This window comes from Eucalyptus grandis, chromosome 3, assembly GCF_016545825.1.
Source record: "Eucalyptus grandis isolate ANBG69807.140 chromosome 3, ASM1654582v1, whole genome shotgun sequence".
Taxonomy (NCBI): Eukaryota; Viridiplantae; Streptophyta; class Magnoliopsida; order Myrtales; family Myrtaceae; genus Eucalyptus; species Eucalyptus grandis.
The window spans coordinates 49,475,225-49,496,916 of NC_052614.1; the positions used below are offsets into that span (position 1 = coordinate 49,475,225).

General features: G+C 36.0%; 1 protein-coding gene across 1 annotated transcript; it reads left to right on the forward strand.

Annotated features, from left to right (window-relative positions):
• The first annotated feature begins 4,192 nt into the window (after positions 1 to 4,192).
• On the forward strand, positions 4,193 to 19,920 carry LOC104439832 (disease resistance protein RUN1). Its single transcript, XM_039308770.1, has 6 exons — positions 4,193 to 4,398; positions 4,564 to 5,421; positions 8,991 to 10,152; positions 10,711 to 10,992; positions 14,043 to 15,871; positions 18,506 to 19,920. Exons 1-6 carry the CDS (start codon positions 4,343 to 4,345, stop codon positions 19,761 to 19,763), a joined length of 5,445 nt encoding a protein of 1,814 aa, XP_039164704.1. The 5' UTR covers positions 4,193 to 4,342; the 3' UTR covers positions 19,764 to 19,920.
• Positions 19,921 to 21,692: the final 1,772 nt, after the last annotated feature.

Here is a 21,692-nt window from a genome sequence, read left to right on the forward strand (position 1 = left end):
AAGCTCTGATACTACTTGTTGAGTGGAGCATTTATCAGCACAAAAGCGAAGAAGTTTAATTTTAAACAAGGTATTCACACACCAACTCTCTTATTTCTCACCCATCAAACTCACGATGTGCACACATCTAATTCACTCATTTTCTTACAAACTTAGCATGCTTGCAAGAGCTTTTCTCTCGCTCACTCAGGTCACATCAACACAAGCACCATACGCACTCTCTCCTTTTGCAAGTTCAAGATAACTCACTTCTTCGAGCTTCGTCGAAATCTAATAGATACAGACTCCATCTTTACTAGTTTGGGGCCACATATAACTTCACATCAAGGTAACTTGCCAAGGGGAGGTTCAAGAGCAACTTCTTATGGGCAGAGTTAGTTCTAAAATATTCATTCAGCTTCTTTGAGAGTTAGAGACTGTTGGGGAGCATCAAAGTGAAAAATTCACTAAGAACTAAACTTAATCCAGAATCAATATCTTCCCAAACTAAACTGATCAAAATCAACTTAATACCAGTAATAATCAACAATATATAATGCTGAAATGACAAGGAGATAAAGCCAATAACAATACAGGAATTTAATGTGGAAACCCAATGAGGAAAAAATCATGGACCATGCCAAAACTTCCAATAATTACCAAGAATAGTAGGATATATAAAGTGCTTTTCTCTATTTACACACTAAAAGTTCAACACCAACAATACAATCGTATTTCCTCACAACAAAGGTGGAGAATTAATATAAATGGAACAAGAAAACTCTTGGAGAATTTAGACTAGGTTCTTAATGAACAAAATGATTAACTTGTAGCCTTTGGTCTCATGAACAACATAATTTGAGCTAATTCCATTAACGTTTGGCCTTTGACTCATGACAACAAAATAGCAGCCCTCTTTTTCTCCTTCTCCATGCACACTCTCGGATAACTCTGTTTCACTCCGTTTTCTCTTTTCTTGCTTTTGGGCACCCCACACAAAGCCTTCCTTTCTTTCTTTTGGACTTTTTTTTTGTCTTTTATTTTATTTTTTGTTTTAACTATGTGTGAGTTGGGCACCACAAAGGTAGACACAGCCAACAAATTTCCCTCTTTGCCTCATTTGGAAAGTTCCATCATGCTTGGTTTGTTTATATAAGAGTTAAGTTTCACCATGAGCAATGCTTTGTTCATCATAAAAAAGCAAAAATTAAGTTTTACTTTTTGTCAAAACTGACATGTTTCTTTAGATATTAAAAAATTTTGAAAATTATATTTAGATATACTTGTCAATATTGGACTAATGTAAAAGTTTGAGGTCCTAAGATTGAAAATATAAAGTGTGCATTAGAAAATTTAAAAAATCAATCTCCAATTAGTTGACTAAAAAAATAGTATCCAATATCCCATCACATTACTTAATGTTAGTCTTTTGCTGTAAAGAAAAACCAATCCTTTCTTTGTCTTCTAGTTCTTGTACTTTTTTTTTTTTTGGCTAAGTCACAATTAGATATCTCAAAATGGGTCATAAAATCCATTTGTTAACCTATATGATGGGTCGTGTTGTTTTATGGGTCAATTATGAGTAAAAGAGTTATAAATGATTTATACATAATATAAGTGTTTTTTGAACGCCGGGCACAATATAAGTGCTAAGTGGGTCATAAATGAGTTTATGATTAATTTAGACAAGCTCACTTTTTTCACTTTCACTCGATCTCATGCTTACTTATTTTATGTTATGACTTCGATTTGGTATGAGTTTTCCTACATTAAGTTAAATACGAAAATATTTTAGCAACATGGGTTGGGTCGGATATGGGTTAACTTGCACTGCAAATAAATGAGTCATAAACGAATTAATGTGTCAATTTAGATTAAACCATTTATGACCTTATCCATCCATTTAATAGGTTTAGTCACAATGAAAAGCATGAACGGGTTGTGTGCGGGCTGCCTTGTTCGGTGGATCCACCTTGGTGTTTTGCTGTCTTGCTGTTTTTTGTTTCTCCCTTGTTTCTCTGTCTCCTGTGCGGGCTGCCTTGTTTGGCCCTTCTCTCCTCTGCTGTGGCTGTTGTCTTAGCCTTTTTCTTTGCTGCGGTTCTTTCTTTCCCTATTCTGCAGCTTTACCCCTGGTACCCTTATACTCTTTTGACAACCTTGTCTTCTGAGCATAAGCTTTTTGGTTCAGAGGTCCTTAGCTGTACTGTTGTATAGTATCTTGGTTCAAAAGTCAATATATTTCTTACCTTTTACCAAAAAAAAAAAAAAAAAAAAAGCATGAACGGGTCTGAAGGGGAAAAAACCAAACCATTTACCATTTACTTAATCAAGCCAACGTCCTTCTAATACCGTTAAAACTTGGAAAAATCTGTAGACATTTCAATTTTGTCCCTTTCCCTTTTTTTATTTTATTTTATTGTTTTGTGAGTCCTCTTCAACTACCTGTTGTTTAATTACACCAAGTGTTGGACCACAAGCGTCCGACGTGACTTGGTGATACTGGGCTTCACAAATTTTCCACCAGGAGGACTTTGCCCTTGGCCTGTACTGTTGACCCCTCTCCGCTCTGCGTCTCCAAGGTGGCAACTTCGTTTCCGAGAAACTCACCTTCAACGTCCCTGCATTTGCTTTCCCCTTCTTCTCTGCACCTGGAGAAGTTATAGTCGATCTTCCTCCACTAAACCCTCCCAATCTAGCTCTTTTTGCAGAAGCATGGTGGTTCTCTTCTTTGAGGGAATACGGCTGAGAGGATTGACCCACAGATGGAATACGGAACTCTTGATCTATTCGTCATCCTCGTTTCGGCTGTACTACTACTGTAAGTGCTCTTACTCGACCCTGTTCGAACTCTTGTTGACAATGCACAAAAAAAGGGAACTTCGCTCCCTTTTTTAGGCATTTGTCGATTGATAGAATATTTGTGACATAATTACAAGTAGGACCTCTTTTCCGACCAAAAAAAGTAGGACCTCTTTAATTTATTATACTATAGGTCAAGTTACCGATTTTATCCTGACATTTCCAAGATTCTGATTGTCCTTCTCACAATTCTGAGTTGATTAAAGAGGAAGCGGAGTGGCTATTATGTTTTCTTTTTCAATCTCCGTGGCTGCAAAGTCAGACTCAACTCAGACCCTTTATTTAGGCATAAAAAAACAAAAATTAAGTTTTTACTTTTTCGCCAAAAACTGAAATGTTTCCTTAGATATTAAAAAATACTGAAAATTATATTTAGATATACTTGTCGATATTGGACTATTGTTAAAGTTTGAAGTCCTAAGATTGAAAATATAGAGTGTGCATTAGAAAATTAGAAAAAGAAATAAAAAATCAATCTCCAATTAGTTAACTGAAAAAATAGTAATCAATATCCAATCACATTACTTAATGTTAGTCTTTTGCTGTAAAGAAACACCTATCCTATGTCTTCTAGTTCTTGTACTTTTTTTTGGGCTAAGTGACAATTAGATATGTCAAAATCAGTCATAAATCCATTTATTAACCTATATGATGGGTCGTGTTTTTTTATGGGTCAATTATGAGTAATGAGTTATAATTGGGGTTTATACATAATATAAGTTTTCTTTGAACGCCAAGCATAATATAAGTGCTAAGTGAGTCATAAATGAGTTTATGACTTATTTAGACCAAACTCACTTTTTTCACTTTTACTCGATCTTGAGCTCACTTATTTTGTGTTCTTACATCGGTTTGGTATGAGTTTTCCTACATTAAGTTAAATATGAAAATATTTTAGCAACATGGGTTGGGTCGGGTATGAGTTAGCTTGCATTGCAAATAAATGAGTCATAAATGAATTAATGTGTTAACTTGGGTTGAACTGTTTATGACCCAACCCATCCATTTAATAGGTTTAGTCACAATGAAAAGTATGAACGGGGTTGAAGGGGAAAGAAAAACCAAACCATTTATCGTTACTTAATCAAGCCAATGTCCTTCTAATACGGTTAAAACTTGGAAAAAGTCTGTTGAAATTTCAATTTGGTCCCTTTCCATTTTTTGTTTTGTTTTGTTTTGTTTTGTTTTGTGAGTCCTTCTTACGTCTTCAACTACCTGTTGTTTAATTACACCAAGTGTTGGACCACAAGCGTCCCACGTGAATTGGAGGACTTTGCCCTTGGCCTGTACTGTTGACTCCTCTCCGCTATGCGTCTCCGAGGTGGCAACTGCGTTTCCGAGAAACTCACCTGCAACGTCCCTGCGTTTACTTTGCCCTTCTTCTCTGCACCTGGAGAAGTTATAGTCGATCTTCCTCCACTAAACCCTCCCAATCTAGCTCTTTTCCCAGAAGTGTGGTGGTTCTCTTCTTTGAGGGAATACGGCTGAGAGGATTGACCCACAGATGGAATACGGAGCTCTTGATCTATTCGTCATCCTCGTTTCGGTTGTATTACTACTGTAAGTGCTCTGACTCGACTCTGTTCGAGCTCTTGTTGACAAACAATGCACAAAAAAAAGTGGACTTCGCTCCTGTACATGTTAGATGTAATTCAGCCTGCTCGTTTGATTTACTTTCCTATTTTTTAAGTTTCCATCGGGTTAAAAGTTTGTAAATTTTGACAGGGCCCTCAGACAACTCCCGAAATCAGAGAGAAGGAGGGCCTCGGAATTAACCTCGATAAACGACCATCCGAGAACCTCGAGAACTGAGGATGCTTCTGAAGAAGAGATAAAGGCGTTAAGGTGGGACTCGGCGTCAACCTCGAAGACGGACGATGAGTCCGGAGAAGAGAACGAGGCGTTAAGGCGGGACGCAGGGTCAACCTCTAGAAGGGACCATCTGACAACTTCGAAAACGGACAATGCGCTTGGAGTAGAGAACGAGGCGTTGAGGAGGGACTCGGAGTCAACCTTAAGAATGGACAATGTGTCTGGAGAGGAGAACGAGGCATTTAGGAGAGACTTGGAGGCAACCTCAAGAAGGGACGATGTGTCTGGAGAAGGGAACGAGGCGTTCAACGCATCAGGAATAGAGTATGACGTGTTCTTGAGTTTCCGGGGACGAGACACACGTGACAACTTCACCGATTGCCTTTACCATAGATTGAGACTCATTGGACTCCATGTCTTCCTAGACAACGAAGAACTCCGAGTTGGTACAGAGATCGATGGAGAGCTTTCGAAAGCCCTTGACAAATCTCGAATCTACATACCCATCTTCTCTCAAAACTATGCTACCAGTTCGTGGTGTCTTCGTGAGGTTGCGCACATGGAAAAATGCACCTCAAAATCAAATCGGAAGAAAGAGATACTTCCCATCTTCTACGATGTGGACCCTGATGACGTTAAGCTCAACACTGAATTGTACAAAAATGCCATGCCCAAGCACGAGGAGAAATTTGGCGTCGATGAATTGAAGCGGTGGGAGGCTTCTCTTCGAAAGGTTGCACGCTTGAAGGGATGGGATCTGAAACGGAAAAGGTAATTTTCCTCAATTTTTTTTTTTTTGTTATCGTTTATAAATCCAATAGTTACACTTCTCATTTGAAAAAACTGTCCCTCAAATTTTTAGGAATCAAAGCAATGCGGCATCTTTTTCATTCTAGGAGAAGAAAAGAATAGGGGCAAAAAGGGTCCACTTTGATCCAATTTATGAATGAATTCAGATGACCCTTACTTGAATGAATTGTTCTCGAATTTGTTCGATAGGTCTAGTGAGAGCAGGGAAAAGTACCAAAAAAAATCACAAACCCATGTTACTGGTACTATTCAATTCTAAACCTTTCAATTGGATTAGTTTAATTCTAAGACTGACTGTCATTTTATTCGTCAGCATATCCATAGTGGTACTATCGATCTTCTTTCCATCTCCTCTGCGGATCAACTAGCTGATATTTTCACTCTGGTGAATAACCAAATTCCAATTGAAATGAAATCTTTAGGAGAAATCAATCTTACTTCCCAAACAAATTCCCCTAAATCTATATATTCTGACAAAACCAAAACAAACACGTCAATGCTATAATTTTCATCATTATTTTGTTTTGGATCCTATCTTGATTATGTCCGATTGCCTTTTTTTGTTCAACAAAAGTTTCATTTATATACAATAATCGCATTGTAGCGGGTATAGTTTAGTGGTAAAAGTGTGATTCGTTTTATTAATCCCTTTTATAGTTAAGGGATCCCTCGGTTTGATTTGATTCATATTCTGAAGAAAAATTTATTTCTTAAAAGGATTTAATCCTTTACCTCTCAATGAAGGATTCGAGGAAAAATATACATTCTCGTGATTTGTATCCAAGGGTTCAAATTGAATGAATTCAAAACGATGTTACTGCATGAATCGGGATTCAAAATTCTCCCATTTTCATCCATTGGGGCTATTTACAACTAGCCAATTAAGAATTCTCAGATGTACTAGTACTAGCAAGTGCATCAAAGATGCAGTTATCGATTCTCATATTGATACCAAATCGATTCACCTGGCCAAATTTAGTCCACTAGCATTGACATGGTTATTGGCCGGCCGACGAATGCTAATGTGGTAATTTTTGATAATTTTTTAAATAATTTTTTCTCCTTTTCTTTTCTTTTTCCTCTTCCATTTTTTATCTTCTTCCTCCTTGGATTCTTTACAGTGGTGAGGCTCGTTGGCCACTAGGTGAGAGCCGACAAGTTCTCGACAACCGCTGTTGAGTGTCGTGGCCCTCACTTAGTGGTTGGCAAGTTGCTAGAAGCTTGCCAGCCATTAACGGAGAAGAAGGCCAAGAGGAAGAAGAAGAAAAGGAAAATGAAAAGGGAAAAAAAAAAAAGAAAAGGAAAAAATTTGAAAAAATACAAAATAAGTAAAAGTTGCCATGTCGGCGAGTCATCACCCGATTAGCATCGATGTCAGCATTAGCTTGCCAAATTTGGCCAGATGAACTAAATTGGTACCAATGTGAAATTGGTCTAATTGAAAGGTTTAAAATTGAATTTTTATCAATGCCATAGGTTTAGGACTTTTCTAGTACTTTTTCTAGTGAGAACTTATCAAATAAAATATGTTCCCTTTTTGCAAAAAATAAAACTTGTTTCTTAGATAACAAGAGAACAATTTTACCTATTAAGAATATTTAGACCATATTTGTTAATTGGCTAAATAGTGATTATTTCTATTATTTTATTTCCCAGAACAAAAAAAGAACATAAATGTGTTTGGTAATGTTTTTGTTCTCAGGAATAGATTTGAAATATAATCAATAAGCAACAAAAAGTTGCTTCTTTGTTCGCAGGAACGACTTAAGAATAAAGCCCAAGCCATTTTCTTTTTTTATTCCTTCTTTTTCTCTTCCTCTTCTTCTTTAACCGGTTACTGGCCACTGTGATGGCTGGATGAGGCTCGACCTCACAAGGGGTCAGTGAGGCTCCTTCGAGGCCGGTGAGGCTGTCGACCATTGCCGTGGCCGGCGACTGGCTATAGGAAGAAGAAGAAGAAGAAGAAGAAGAAGAAGAAGAAGAAGAAGGACACATAATTTTTTTTTTTCATAAAATTATTAGAAAATTAATAGAAATGCTACGGCTTAAAGTAATTTGAGGTTGTACCAAACATATTTATGTTTTTTTTTAGAAATAGAAATTTTGTATAGTTACCAAACCCATTGAACACTAAAAACTCATATAGGGAAAAGAATCACAAAAAAAAAAAAATTTGAGCAGAAACTATTCTCGGAAGAGAATGGTTGCCAATAGCGTGAATGATAACTATTTTGTTTCAAAAATAGAATTTTTTATTTCTATTTTTGGGACGAGTTTCTAAGCAAAAATGCGCATTTGATAATGACACAAAATTTCTCCCTTTTGGGTGATAGTAAAGGACGGCAGTTGGTGACTGGCAACGTTGGCAGGTGGGTAGCTGACTAGTAGTGAGAGCAAGTGATAAGAAGAATTTTTATTTCTCATTTTTATTCTAGAATTAGAGAAGTAGAAATTTTTTAGTTATCATTTCTATTTGAAACCTATTTTTGGACTTAAAAATTGGTTCTAGAAATAGAAAAATGAAATTGTGTTACCAAATAAATTTCTATTCCAAACCTATTAATGGGAACGGAAAATAGTTCTGGCAAAAAATAAAATGGTTATTATGCACTCCCCAAATGCACCATTATTGTGCTTCTTTGAATTTTACTTGAGTCCGCGAACTTTCTTTGTTAATCTCAGGATTTAATTCTTACATCAGCAAAATCTTATAAGTATAGCTCAACAATACAAGTACTTTGGATTATATGTCACTGCATGTTAGTTTGTCGATCGAAGCATTATGAAAAAAATATTACCTTATCAAGTTTTGCAAATCTTACTCTGTCCATTCCATCAAGATTATCTCCTTCCCATCTATCAGCCCATGCATTATCTAAAGCATCTCTCATACATAAATAGGCCAAAAGGCATAAAAAAAAAAAAATACTAAGTTATGCTCAATATGACACATTTACTTTAAACTTGTTTCTATGACACCAAAAATCTCAAACTTAAATCTATGTGACTCACTTACTCTCTGTCGAAATTCTGTCCATGAAAGTTGTTAAAAATATGTCTACATAGATGCCAAAAAGCAACTAGTGTTGACATAGTGTCGACATGATAACAACGTTGTTTTGGCTGAAAAATTATCGAATAGAACATTGACGGAGGATAGGTGTTTCACATATGTACAAATTTATGATTTTTAGGTCACAAAAAAAAGTTTAGAATAGATGTGCCACATGCATAATTTGAGATTTTTGATGTCACCAAAAAAAAAAAAGTTTATGGCATATGTCATGATAGGTATAAATTAAGGCTTTTTTGTGACTTTTTCCTTACGTCAAATTGACTGATATTCCATAAAATTCCAACATGTGTATTAACTGATTTTGCTGCTTAATTTCCATCCATAGTACGTGAAACGGATGACTTATTTAACCATACAGTCCCTAGATAAACAGGGATCGTCATATCCGCAGGGATTTTATACCCTTTTCTTTCATGTCATTGACTAAAACAAAATTTTTATTATTTTGCTGCAGCCAAGGAGAACTAATTGACTCGGTTGTTGAAGAGGTATTGTGGAAACTTAATTCTAGAAATGTGGATGTGCCTAAATATTTGATTGAAGATCATCCTCAGATAAAAGCCATAACAGAAAAGTTGAAAATTGATTCTAATGGTGTACGTTTCCTTGGTATTCATGGAGGAGGTGGCATTGGTAAAACAGTACTTGCGAGGGTTGTGTTCAATAGATTATCTCATCATTTTGATGGGGTTAGTTTCCTTAAAGAGGTTCGAGAATCATCGAAGCACGGTCTTATAGACTTGCAGAAAAAGTTATTATCAAGTTTTGTTGGCTTTGAGACTGCTAACAAAATTGAAGACATTGAAGATGGGGTGCATTGGATCAAGAAAGTATGTAATACTAAAAAGGTCCTCATTGTTCTTGATGATCTAGACAAGAAAGAGCAACTCGAAAAGTTAGCCGGAGAATCTGATTGGTTTGGTTCTGGTAGCAGGATCATTATCACTACTAGGGACAAAAGTATCTTGATGACTCAAGTGGAATCATCTAGTGAAGAGGGTCAAAATCAAACGAAAGGAATTTTGGCTTATGAAGTTCATGAGATGGAATATGGTAGAGCACTTCAGTTGTTTTGTAAGCATGCATTCCGAAGAGACTCTCCTGTAAAAGGATATGATCATCTAGCGGAGAAAATAGTTTGTAGAGTGGGTATGCTTCCTTTGGCTATCGAGGTGATAGGTTCATCTCTTTACAGCGAGGGCTTGGTTCTGGAGCAACATCTTGATAAAATAGAGCTATGGGAAGACACGTTGAAGCAATTAGATGAAGGTCCTTACAAGGATGTCCGAGATGCATTAATAATAAGTTATGAACAATTGGAGCCTAAGCACAAAGAAGTATTTCTGGATATTGCTTGCTTTTTCACCAATGCAGACCTAACATATCCAATTATCATGTGGCGTGATTGTAATTACTATCCTCCCCGTGCAATTAGTGCCCTCCTCCTACGGTCCTTGATGAAAATTAGAGATGATAAAACATTTTGGATGCATGACCAAGTTCGAGATCTAGGAAGGTACATCGTTCTTCAAGAATATCCTTGCAAAGAAAATCCTCACAAATTTAGTAGGGTATGGAATCACGAGGATGCCATAAAACTACTAGAGATGAAAGAGGTAAAATGGACATGTACGTCACATAATTTTTATTTGAAAGAAAAACTTATTGAATTTTTTATTTTACTTTATATGTAGCTTTGTTTAACTTCCCATTTGTGTTGTGATTGAGATAGCTCTCTCTCCAACATTTGGGTCAAAAAGGTCTGCCAAATTGGTGGAGAGATTTACCAGATAGTTTGCCTATTAAGTTAGCTTTGTTTTCTAGATCAATAGAAAATAGTTTTTTGGAAATTCCGAAGCAACAAAGCGTGAGGTTTCGCATGTTATCTGAGAAAAGTCAAAAGAAAACTAGTTGTTTGAAAATTCTCTTTTAAATTATTTTCATGCACAATTGCAGAGAAAACAAAAATATCATGGACATCGGAATCGATATGCTAATTATAATTCTTGAAAAGTAGAAAATGGAAAATGGGGAAATGATTTATATTTTCAAATGGAAGCTGAAAATGTCGTTAATGGTGTGAATTTGTTTACGGGCGTTCATATTCTTCCTTTCTTAGCTCTGTGAGCGTTTAAAGTTATATGCACTCAATAATCTTGAATCTCTGTTGGCAGACAAATCGAGATGTACAAGCACTAAGCCTCACTTCCGATGGCTGCAGCCACAACTTTGCAGCTGAAGAGTTAGCTGCTCTACCAAAGTTAAGGTTTCTTCGAGTGAAAGAGTCCAACTTTTCTGGCAACTTCCAAAATGTTCTTCCAGAACTAAGATGGCTTTCTTGGCAAACATGGAAAATAACTTTCCGTGCGAAAAACTTTCACTTTAGTAATTTGGTCGTGCTCGACCTTTCAAATAGCTTTATAAGAGATGACTGGGGTGGATGGAGCCAAATGAAGGTACTACATGCCTAACTCCATATACTTCTATTTGTCATTACCTCATTCATGATAATTAAGTAAAATATTTATTTTACTCTTTTTATTGTCACCACATACCGCTGACATGACATGATGGTCCAACGCACTCCTTATCTCCTCTGACTGTATAATATATTTTGCATGGACGACCATCAATATTTTTTCGTATATCAAAGTAAACAACAATCATGTCCCATTAAAAGTAAGTGCGATTTTCCTTTAACATGCATCTGGTATTATCTGAATGACGTAAAATTTGAGTTAAGTTTAGTAATCCAATAGTTGATTGGAATCAAGTTTGGGATTGGAATAGCCAAGTTGATTATTAATGATAGTGAGCTTGACCTTCAGAGTACTTGATTCAAGCGGCTCCGTAGGCTAGTTAAATATTTAAGTATTTTTTTTTGTTATGTTTATAATTGGATTAACGAACTGAAAAGTAAATAAAAATGAAATTACTGTTACTCTTTTATTTTACTTGAGTTAATGAGCGAAGGCTCAAGCTTTACATCGAGTCTAGTTTTTAACAACCGTGTCAGATCAAATCTCACGTAAATCTATAGTTCAGTACAAGGTAGACAACAAATCTTGTGGGGCCACAATTATTGAGTTTATTTTATTTTTTTTATCAAAGAAAAATCTCATTCATTGGTCATAATTAAACATGGCAACAACATAGAAAACTGCTAAGTTAAGCAAATCCCAAAAAGGCTGCAAAATAAAACAAAACCCCAAAAACAAGAGTATGGATTGTGGCTCTAAATAGATTCTCATTTCAAATGACTAGATCTGTTTGAGCATAAAAAAAAAAAAAAAAAAATCGGCCGCCAATCACCAAAACTGTTAGTGATGGGCACATATCGAGATCTTTCTCTCTAGAAATTATGACATACAAGGTGCATTTAGGTTCGATGTCCTCAATACCATCATCAACAATCATAATATGTTAAACCACCACAAATCGAGCAACTCTAAGAACTTCCAGATTTAGATTTAAATCAATAGAGAAAATCACTCAAATTTAGATCTATAGCTAAATCAACAGAGCTTCCGCCAACTTTTGTATAAATCATATAACAATGGGGAGAATTACCAAAAAAGTCATAAACCTGTTGTAATTATGTCAATTCAGTTCTAAACTTTTTTTTTGGCCAATTTAGTCATAAACCTTTTACAATTGTGCCAATTCAATTCATCTGGCCAAAATTGGCCGGTCGGTGATGAGGTGGACACCAGTCGGGGACAGCTGGCCGACGAACGCTGATGTGGCATATTTTAATATTTATTTTTATTTTTAAAATATTTTTTTGAATTTTTGAATTTTTTTTCCCATCTTCTCCTTCCTCTGGCTTCTTGTGCTGGCTAGAGGTAAGGGCTAGCCGATGTCGGTCAGAGGCAAGGCCGATGAGGCTGCCGTCGCCAGATCTGACGAGGCTCAGCCTTGCCCAACCATGGCGAGGTCGAGCCTCGCCGGCCACCAGTGAGGTGGTGAAGGCTTAGCCTCACCCAACGACGGCGAGGCCATCGTCGCCAGATCTAGCGAGGCTCAGCCTCGCCCAGCCATGGTGAGGTCGAGCCTTGCCGTCCCTAGGCGAGGTTGAGCCTCGCTGCCCCCAATGAGGCTGGCGGGGGCGAACCTTGCTAGTGGCCAGCGAGGCTGCCGTGGTGAGGTTGAGGCTTGCCTTCGCCAATGGTCGGCAAGGCTGACCTCACTGGTCGGCCAGAGGAAGGAGAAGATGGGAAAAAAAAAAAAAAAGAAAAATTCAAAAATTAAAAAAAAAAAATTAAGAAAAATTCAATTTTTTTTTAAAAAATGCCACATCAGTGTTTGCCGGCCAACTGTCCCCGGTCGGCGTCCACATCTGCGTCGATCGGCCAATTTTGGCCGGATGGACTAAATTGGCACAATTGTAAAAGGTTTAGGAATTAATTAGCCAAAAAAAAAAATTAGGATTGAATTGGCATAATTGCAATAGGTTTATGACTTTTTTGGTAATTCTCCCTATAACAATGTCACGAGCATCTTGCTGACTAGATTGATGACAACGTTCTTACAAAATTTGTAGTTATAAGCATATTCATTCACTACGACAAATGAAGAAAAATAACAATATATAGTAAAAGACGACGCCAAACGAGACAGAGAAAAAAGGGAAATCAATGCCTAGAAAAGAAAATCGGAGCAAAGTAGGCTTTTAGCTTCATAAATTGAAGTTGAGAAGCTGAGAGCATGCATGAGAAGTTTCTTTCGAAAGGGTTTTCTTAAGAGAGGAAGGGCTTTTTTTTTTTTTTTTTTTTTGGAGATGAAGGGCTTACTGAGAGTATTTTTCACCGATGTTCAATTTAGTTTATTAACTTAGCTCTATGTGACATTTGAATCCTCTGCGCTTTTGTTCCATGTCACAGGATCTCTACTTGGACCTCCTATTCCTCGAACAAAATCGAAGGCTCTCTCTCACTCTCTCTCTCATAAGAAATAAAACGACGGGAGAGTAAAAACGCTTTCATTGATAATAACAAAAATCACCAATTTCCTCTTATTCCTTGTCGATTAACTTTTGTTGATGGTGTAGAATACAAAAATATCATTCTCATCTTTTATATCGATTTCACTTCGCATCATTTATTTTTTAAATCACCACTTTATGTTGTGAATATTATTAGGCTTTACATTACATTTGACATCGAGAGTGAGAGAGAGTTGAGTTGAAGACACAGAGGGATGTTGACAGTTGTAGCTTCTGCGTGATTTGGGAATTAGAGTTTTTCGGGTTTCTATAGCAAGGATACTTTGGTCTTTCGGTCATGAAGTTTTGTTCTCAGACGGAAGCTGCGGGTATTCATGTGACTGCTAACAGGGGCCTAACTCCATAACTCTAATTAGGGATTATTTAAAAAAAAAAATATAAAGTATGAGGGATTGCCCTAGATTATCTAATATTTATGACTTATGGATAATTAGGTTATCACTAACACTACCCTATATACTGATGTTTATGACTTATTTTGTTCCTACTTTTTTTCTGCAGATGAATAAATTGAAGGTTCTAGATTTGACAGGATGCTTATTGTTAAAAAGGACACCTGACTTCTCTAACTTTGCGTCTTTGGAGATGCTGATTCTTGCTCGGTGTGTGAGATTAACCACAATTCACAGCTCCATTAGTAAGCTAAAACTCCTAAAAATTTTGAATATCGAAGGATGCAAGTTGCTTCGGGAGTTGCCTGCACAAGTAGGTTCTCTACAATCTTTGACTGAGATTATCATGCCCCAAAATTTTGAACCTTTCAAGCTCCCAGAGACATTTGGCAATCTGGAATCTTTGTCAAGTTTTATATTAGACGGGCACCTTGGAATCAATCAACTTCCAAGCTATATTGGAGGGTTAGTGAAAGTTACACGTTTATCTTTACGTTGGTGTGTGGGGATAAAGAAACTTCCATGCTCCCTTGGAAAAATGAAAATGCTGGATGAGTTGGATTTATCAATGTCAGGAATAGCTGAATTACCTGACTCCATTGAATATCTAAAGAAACTAAAAGTGATTAGAGTAAGCTGTACGGAGATAAAAAAGTTTCCTCATACAATTGGACAGGTGGAGATGCTTGAAGAGTTACATGCCCAGAAATGTTGGGATCTAACAAATGAAAACTTGGAGGAACTTGGCAAGCTATCCAATTTGAGGATATTGGACTTATCATATACTAGTGTATCTAGACTCCCTAAGGTGCTATGTTATCTCTCTTATCTCCAAACACTTGAAATGAGTTCCACTCACCTTCAAGAAGTACCAAATCTTCTCTCAAGTTTGACACACCTTCACTTGCAAGCACGTCACTTCCCATCTATCAATGACCCAATGGAGGAACCTAACCTGCCTTGGACGAACTATTTGCCAGAAAAACAATGGATCAATCCACTTCCGTCTGGTTTGTCAACCTTGAAATTAAGGGGCATCAAGCTATTGCCACCTCTTTCCAACTTAAGAAATTTGTCAATTCTGTGTGTCATTGAATATCCTATGCCACACTTCTCTATCTCTCAAGAGCTAATCAATTTGACGGAATTGAAACTAAGTAAATGCGAATTCCTAGCGAAAATACGCGGTTTGTCATTTTTGAAGAATTTGGAGCGCTTGGATTTGAACAGATTAGAAAGTCTAGTTGAGATTCATGGTTTGTCAGAATTGGAGTCCTTGCTGCACTTTCGTATTTCCCATTGTAGGATAAAAAACTTGCCCAACTTATCAAAGTTAGATAAGTTAGAGCACATTGAGGTAGAAGCCTGTCCAAATATAAGAGTTATCGAGGGTGTCAAGGGCTTAGAAAGCTTAGAGTTGGATAATAATTGTTGCACTGTCCTAGAAAGATTGCTGGATGTCTCAAGATCGACATGGCTTTCCCATAGAGTACCTAAGTGCCAGGTGTTCCTGAGTTTTAGTGGACTGCAAACTCCTTATAGCATTGTGGATTTCCTTTACAAGGACCTTGTTCATAACCAAATTTCGGTTTTCAGGGACTATGAACTAAGCTTTAATGATGGAATTGGTGGGGAGCTTCCGCTGGCACTCAATGATTCTGACATCTACATACCCATCTTATCAAAGAACTATGCTTCTAATGGGTGGTGTCTACGTGAACTAACCCACATGGTAGAACATGCATCAAAGTCATATGGAAAAAAGAGAATCCTGCCCATTTTCTATGATGTGGGGTTTGATGATGTTATGCTTTATAGTAATTTGTACAAAAGTGTCCTCGATAAGCACAGGAGGAAATTTGGCAATGAAGTGGAGGAATGGGAAAGGGCTCTAAGAGAAGTTGCAGATATGACGGGGTTCCACCTAAAAAGTAACAGGTGATGCTACTGTTTTGATTATTTGCATTTTACCTTCTAAATTATAAGATAATAAGTCGTTCTATTAAACTTTACCACCATAGAATTTTAAAATCACTTAAATGCAGACTTTTGTGCAAAAATTCTCAAGATACTCAAGTAGATTCTCACGCTATGTTTAAAAGAGCTTTTGAGGTGGGTGATGAAATCCGAGGTGAAGAAAGTGATCCATTGCGTTGGTTAGGAGTTGTGGAAAACAGAGGTCAATGTAGAGATTTGAAAAATGAAAAGGGAAAATTTGAAACTTGGCATTTCTATATTGTAATGATAATTGTATTTCATTGGTTAATTGCTATATTATCATTCACAATTTTGTCATTTTCTATTACTTTTGAGGGTATACTTGGAAGAACGAGAAAGTTTGACTCTCCTCGGTTTCTTTCACACCTAAGCAAGGAACAAATCAGTGGGCCCAGCAGTATCCTTTTCACTTCTAAATCACTGTCTTCATTTTCTCTACCAATTCCAAACAATGGTGTTGCTTTCACCACCCCATCATTTCTCCACCTTAATTCTATCGACTCTGAATCTTTCTTTTCAAACAAAGCGTTATTTTTTGGGATACTACTAAAGAATAGAAAAAGATGGCCCGCAAAAAGAACGAAGAACATTTCGGGGGGAGAAAAAGTGTGAGTGAAATTATTCTAGGAAATTTATTTTTTAAATTTGTTTCAAGATTGGTAAAAATTCATCCAAGTTTACGACCCATATGAGATTAATGAGGTAGTGTTTTACCTCTTTTGGCCATTTTAATTTTCTATTTTATGTTACATAGCTTTCGTGAAATTTTTTAATAATGTTTGAAATTCAAAACCGATTTTGAATTCATTCTCTAATATAGAGCCATAATAGAAGGAGCTGAAAAATTCCTGCTTCAACTGTCTCCACAACATGTGCTAAAAGATGCTGCAAAAATGTTAGTCCAGCATAACAACGGCATTTTCTTTTGTTATAACTCATGGAAATTGGAGCTGAAATGAAATTGTCGACACATAAATCTATATTATATTTAGATGGAGTGACTAAGAACTATGTAATTTTAAGTATATATTCATTATGAAAAATTACATAACACTGTCCAAGAGTCTGCCATTGAATGATAAATGAAAAATAGGGAAGTTTTCATTTTACTCATTGAACTTGGAGATGATGCATATTGGACTATTATCTTATAATTTGTTTGTTTTGTGGAGAATAAAAAATCTAAAATAAATTTTCCTAAAAATAATTGATTATATTGCTTGGAGTAATTAGATAATAACACATATATTCATTTCCAACAACAATTTATGCTTAAAAGTTATCATGGACCACGAATACATTTACCATTCGTACATTTTTATAAAAGAAACATTTTATTATTCTTAAAAAGATATTTTTCAAAATGTGAATATTTCACTTAAGAGATGGACCCATAGAAATTTATATTTTATCCCTCACTTTCCCTTTTGGGTTTTTCCCCCGGGGATGATTGTGGTTATTTATTTATTTATTTTGGTTGGTCGGAGGGGTGTGGTTAGTTTTAAAGTGCAGTTTTTTTTTATTATTGAATTTTGCATCAAATGCCCCTTGTTTCCTCAGTTCAAATGAAAATTAAAAGTGATACACTCCAACAAAGATTTCCACCACTAAACTCTGGATTTGTCTAATTTTATAAAGATAAAATATTATATATTTAAAAATTTTAATTAGGAAAAAATGATAAAGTGGTCTGAATATTGAGGAAAAATTGTCTAATCTAGTTATTACTTATTACAAAGTAAATCTCAACCTTCTTAACAGTCTTCAATTTGGTTCTAACCATTTAAATCCATCAGAAAAATAGTCAACCTTTCGAAATTCTTTCAAACCTATCCTAGGTCCTTCATCACCAATTATGAGAAGGAATATTTCCATTCGATTCTTTCCTGAATTCAAATTAAATCAATGCATAATTCAGGGGAGAGTACTTATGCGCCTTGATATCCGCTATTTTTTTTTTAGAAGTATTTTTACATTTTAGGTATGAAGCAAAAAAGAAAAATCAGGTTCTCCTATAAAATGTTCCGATAAGTCCAATGAGAACTTACTAGACAAAACCTGTTCACTTCTTTTCACCAAAAATGAAACTTGTTCCCGTAGAAAACAACAAAACAATTTTACCTATCAATAATACTCCCAATTTATCTTTGTTTTATCTCAGGATTAAACTCCTATTTGGACACAATCCTATAAATTTAGCTCAATAGTACACGCACTTTGGATTTAATGTGCTGCATGTTTGTTAGTCCATCCAAACATTATGAAAAAAAAATTACCTCATCAAGTTTTCTTAATCATACTCTGTCGTCCAGTCCATCAAGAATGTCTCCTTCACATCGATTGGCTCATGCATTATCAAAAGCATCTCTAATACATCAAATTGAGCGACATTTCCTTTAAGGCCAATGTACGTAACAACAAATTATAACGCTTATTTTCCATCCATAGTAATTGAAATGGTTGACTATTTATTTAATCATATGTCTCCAGAAACCCAACGATCATCATATCCAGAACTTTATATCCTTTTCTTTCATGTCATTGACAAAAACAAAATTTCCTGCTTTCCTGCAGCCATGGAGGACTAATTGAATTGGTTGTTGAAGAGGTTTTGCGTGAGCTTAGAGGCAAACATGTGGATGTCCGTAAACCTTTGGTTGAAAATCATCCTCAGATAAAAAACATAATAGAATTGTTGGATGTTGACTCTGGTGGTGTACGTTTCCTTGGTATTCATGGGGTGGGTGGTAGCGGTAAAACAATACTTGCGAAGGTTGTGTTCGACAATTTATCTTCTCATTTTGATGGCTTTAGTTTCCTCAAGGACATTGAAGCATCATCAAAATCTCATGATGGTCTTTTGAACTTGCAGAAAAAGCTCTTATCAAGTTTTGTCAGTTCTGGGATTACTGGCTCTATTAAGGATGTTGATATTGGGATTAAGATGATCAAAAGAGTATTTAGTGGTAAAAAAGTACTTGTTGTTCTTGATAATCTAGACAAAAGAGAGCAACTTGAAAAGCTAGCCGGAAGATCTAATTGGTTCGGTTCAGGTAGTAGGATTCTTATCACAACTAGGGACAAAGCAATCCTGATGACATCAATGTCATCAAGTAAAGAGGTCCTAAATCATCCTGAAGGAATTTTGGCTTATGAAGCTCATGAAATAGAATTTGCTCGAGCACTTCATTTGTTTTATGAGCATACTTTTAGAAGTGACTCTCCATCAGAAGTTTATGTTACTCTTTCGAAAGATATTGTTCATAAAGGTGCTAATTTTCTTTTGGCTGTTGAGATGATAGGTCCATATCTTTTTCACTATGGAATTGCCTTGCAGCACCCCTTTGATGAAAGAAAGCTATGGGAAAAGACATTGAGGCAGTTAGATGATGCTCCTTTTAAGGATGTCCAAGATGCATTAATGATAAGTTATGATGGATTGAAGAAAAAGGAAAAAGAAGTATTTCTGGACATTGCTTGCTTTTTTGCCGGCAAGGACAACACATATCCAATTATTATGTGGGATGACTGTAATTACTGTCCTCACAATGCAATTGTTGTCCTCCGCCTACGGTCCTTGATAAAAATTGGTGATGATAATAAGTTTTGGATGCATGACCAAGTTCGAGATCTAGGAAGGCACATCGTCCTTGAAGAGTATCCTCACAAATTGAGTAGGGTCTGGATTTATGAGGATGCTATAGAGCTATTGGATAAAAAAGAGGTAAATGGAAGAATCCGTCACGTAGCTTTTATTTGGAAGGAGAAACACATTAATTTTTTGCTTTTATTATACAGTTATCTTTGTTTAAATTTTTTGTCTTGTGAGTGAGGTAGCTCTCTCTTAAACATTTTGGTCAAAAGGTCCTGTAAATTGGTGGAGAGAGACAAGACAGATTGCCCTATATTTTGCTTTGTTTCAAGATTCTAGAGGGTAGAAGATAGCTCTCTGGAAATTATGAAGCAACAAAGAGCCATTTCACGTGCCAACCAAGCAAAGTCAGAAGAAAACTATCTGTATGAAGGATTTCTAAATTACTTTCAAACACAACTGCAGAGAAAAACAAAAAACTATTAAGATTGGAATTGGTAAGCTAATTATTTTTCTTGAAAAGCAGAAAATGGGAAATGGAGAAATGATTCACAAGCTATTTGCGAATGGAAGCTGAAAATTTTCGTTCATGGTGTGTTGAGTGTTCTTATGCTTCCTTCTATATATAGCTATGTAAGAGTGTTAAGTGTCATGCACTCAACTAATCTTGAGTCTCTATTTGTAGATAAATGAAGATGTAAAAGCACTAAGTCTGACATCCGATGGCTGCAGCTGCAACTTTGGACCCGAAGAATTAGCTGTCCTACCAAATCTAAGGTTTCTTCAAGTGAAAGGCATTGATTTTTCAGGCAACTTTGAGAATCTTCTTTTGAAACTAAGATGGCTTTCTTGGCAAACAAGGCAAGCAACTTTCCTTGCAAATAACTTTCATTTTAAACATTTGGTTGTGCTCGACCTTTCGGATAGCAATATTGAAGATGGCTGGGGTGGATGGAGCCAAATGAAGGTATGATATGCCTTACTCTGTACGCTTCTTTCTGTCCTTACCTCATTCATGACGAATGAGGCAATGATAGAATCAATATATACTTTACTTCCTTCTATCATTACCTTATACAATTGACATAATAGTTGCATGCATTCCCCATCTCATCAAGTGTACAATATATTTTGCATGAGGAACATTCAATATCTTTTTATCTATCAAAGTAAAACAACATTATGTACCACAAAAAAAAAAAAAAATGCTTCATGTGGTTTATAACCTTCGTTTTGCAATTCTAATAGTTGCTTAGAATTTGGAAATGATGTAAATCCAATAGAAGCAAGTGATATTTTGCTTCAATATATGTCATATATGATTTGAATAATGTAAAATTTGACTCGAAGTTTAGTAATACAAAAGTACTTGGGATCAAGCTTGAGATTGGTAACACACAGCTTGAATGGCGTAAATGCTTAAAAGTTTATTTGGAATAGGTAAGTTGAATATTGGAATGAAGGTGAGCTTGACTTCATAATACCTGATTCAAGCGAATCACTAGCCTAGTTTGATAGTTAAGCATTTGTTTCTATTATGGTGGTAATTGCATTAACGAACTGTATAATAATTCAAAACGACTCTACTTTTACTTTCCTGTTTTACTTTAGTTGATGAGCAAAGGGTTGAGCTTTGCATTGCATCTAGTTTGTAACCACGGTGTCAAATCAAATCCTGACTATTACTTTACATTTACACTTGGCATAGAGAGAGTAAGAGAGAATTGAATGCGATAATGTTGAAGATTGGGGTCGGAGGTGGTGTGCTGGTGGCCAAATCTAGTTTGGGGCTTGTGGGTGATTTGTGAATTATAGTCTTTTGTGTCTTCGTAGCAAGGATACTTAGTCTTTTGGTTATGGACTGTTGTCCTAAGACGCAAACTGCGGGTTTTGAAAATAAAGGATGTGAAGTGAAGTAAAAAAAATGGTTAGTAATAATTTTAAAAGAACTTAAAGTATGATGGTTATTTCATACATCCCAAAAAGACTTGGGAAATTCAAATTACGCTAGATTATAATGAGGATATTACTAGTATTCCCATTTGTTGTGATGTTTCTCAACTAATTTTTTATTTGCAACTTTTTTAACATTTTTTTTTTCATGCAGATGAATAGATTGAAGGTTCTTGATTTGACGAGTTGTCGAGAGTTAAAAAGGACACCTGACTT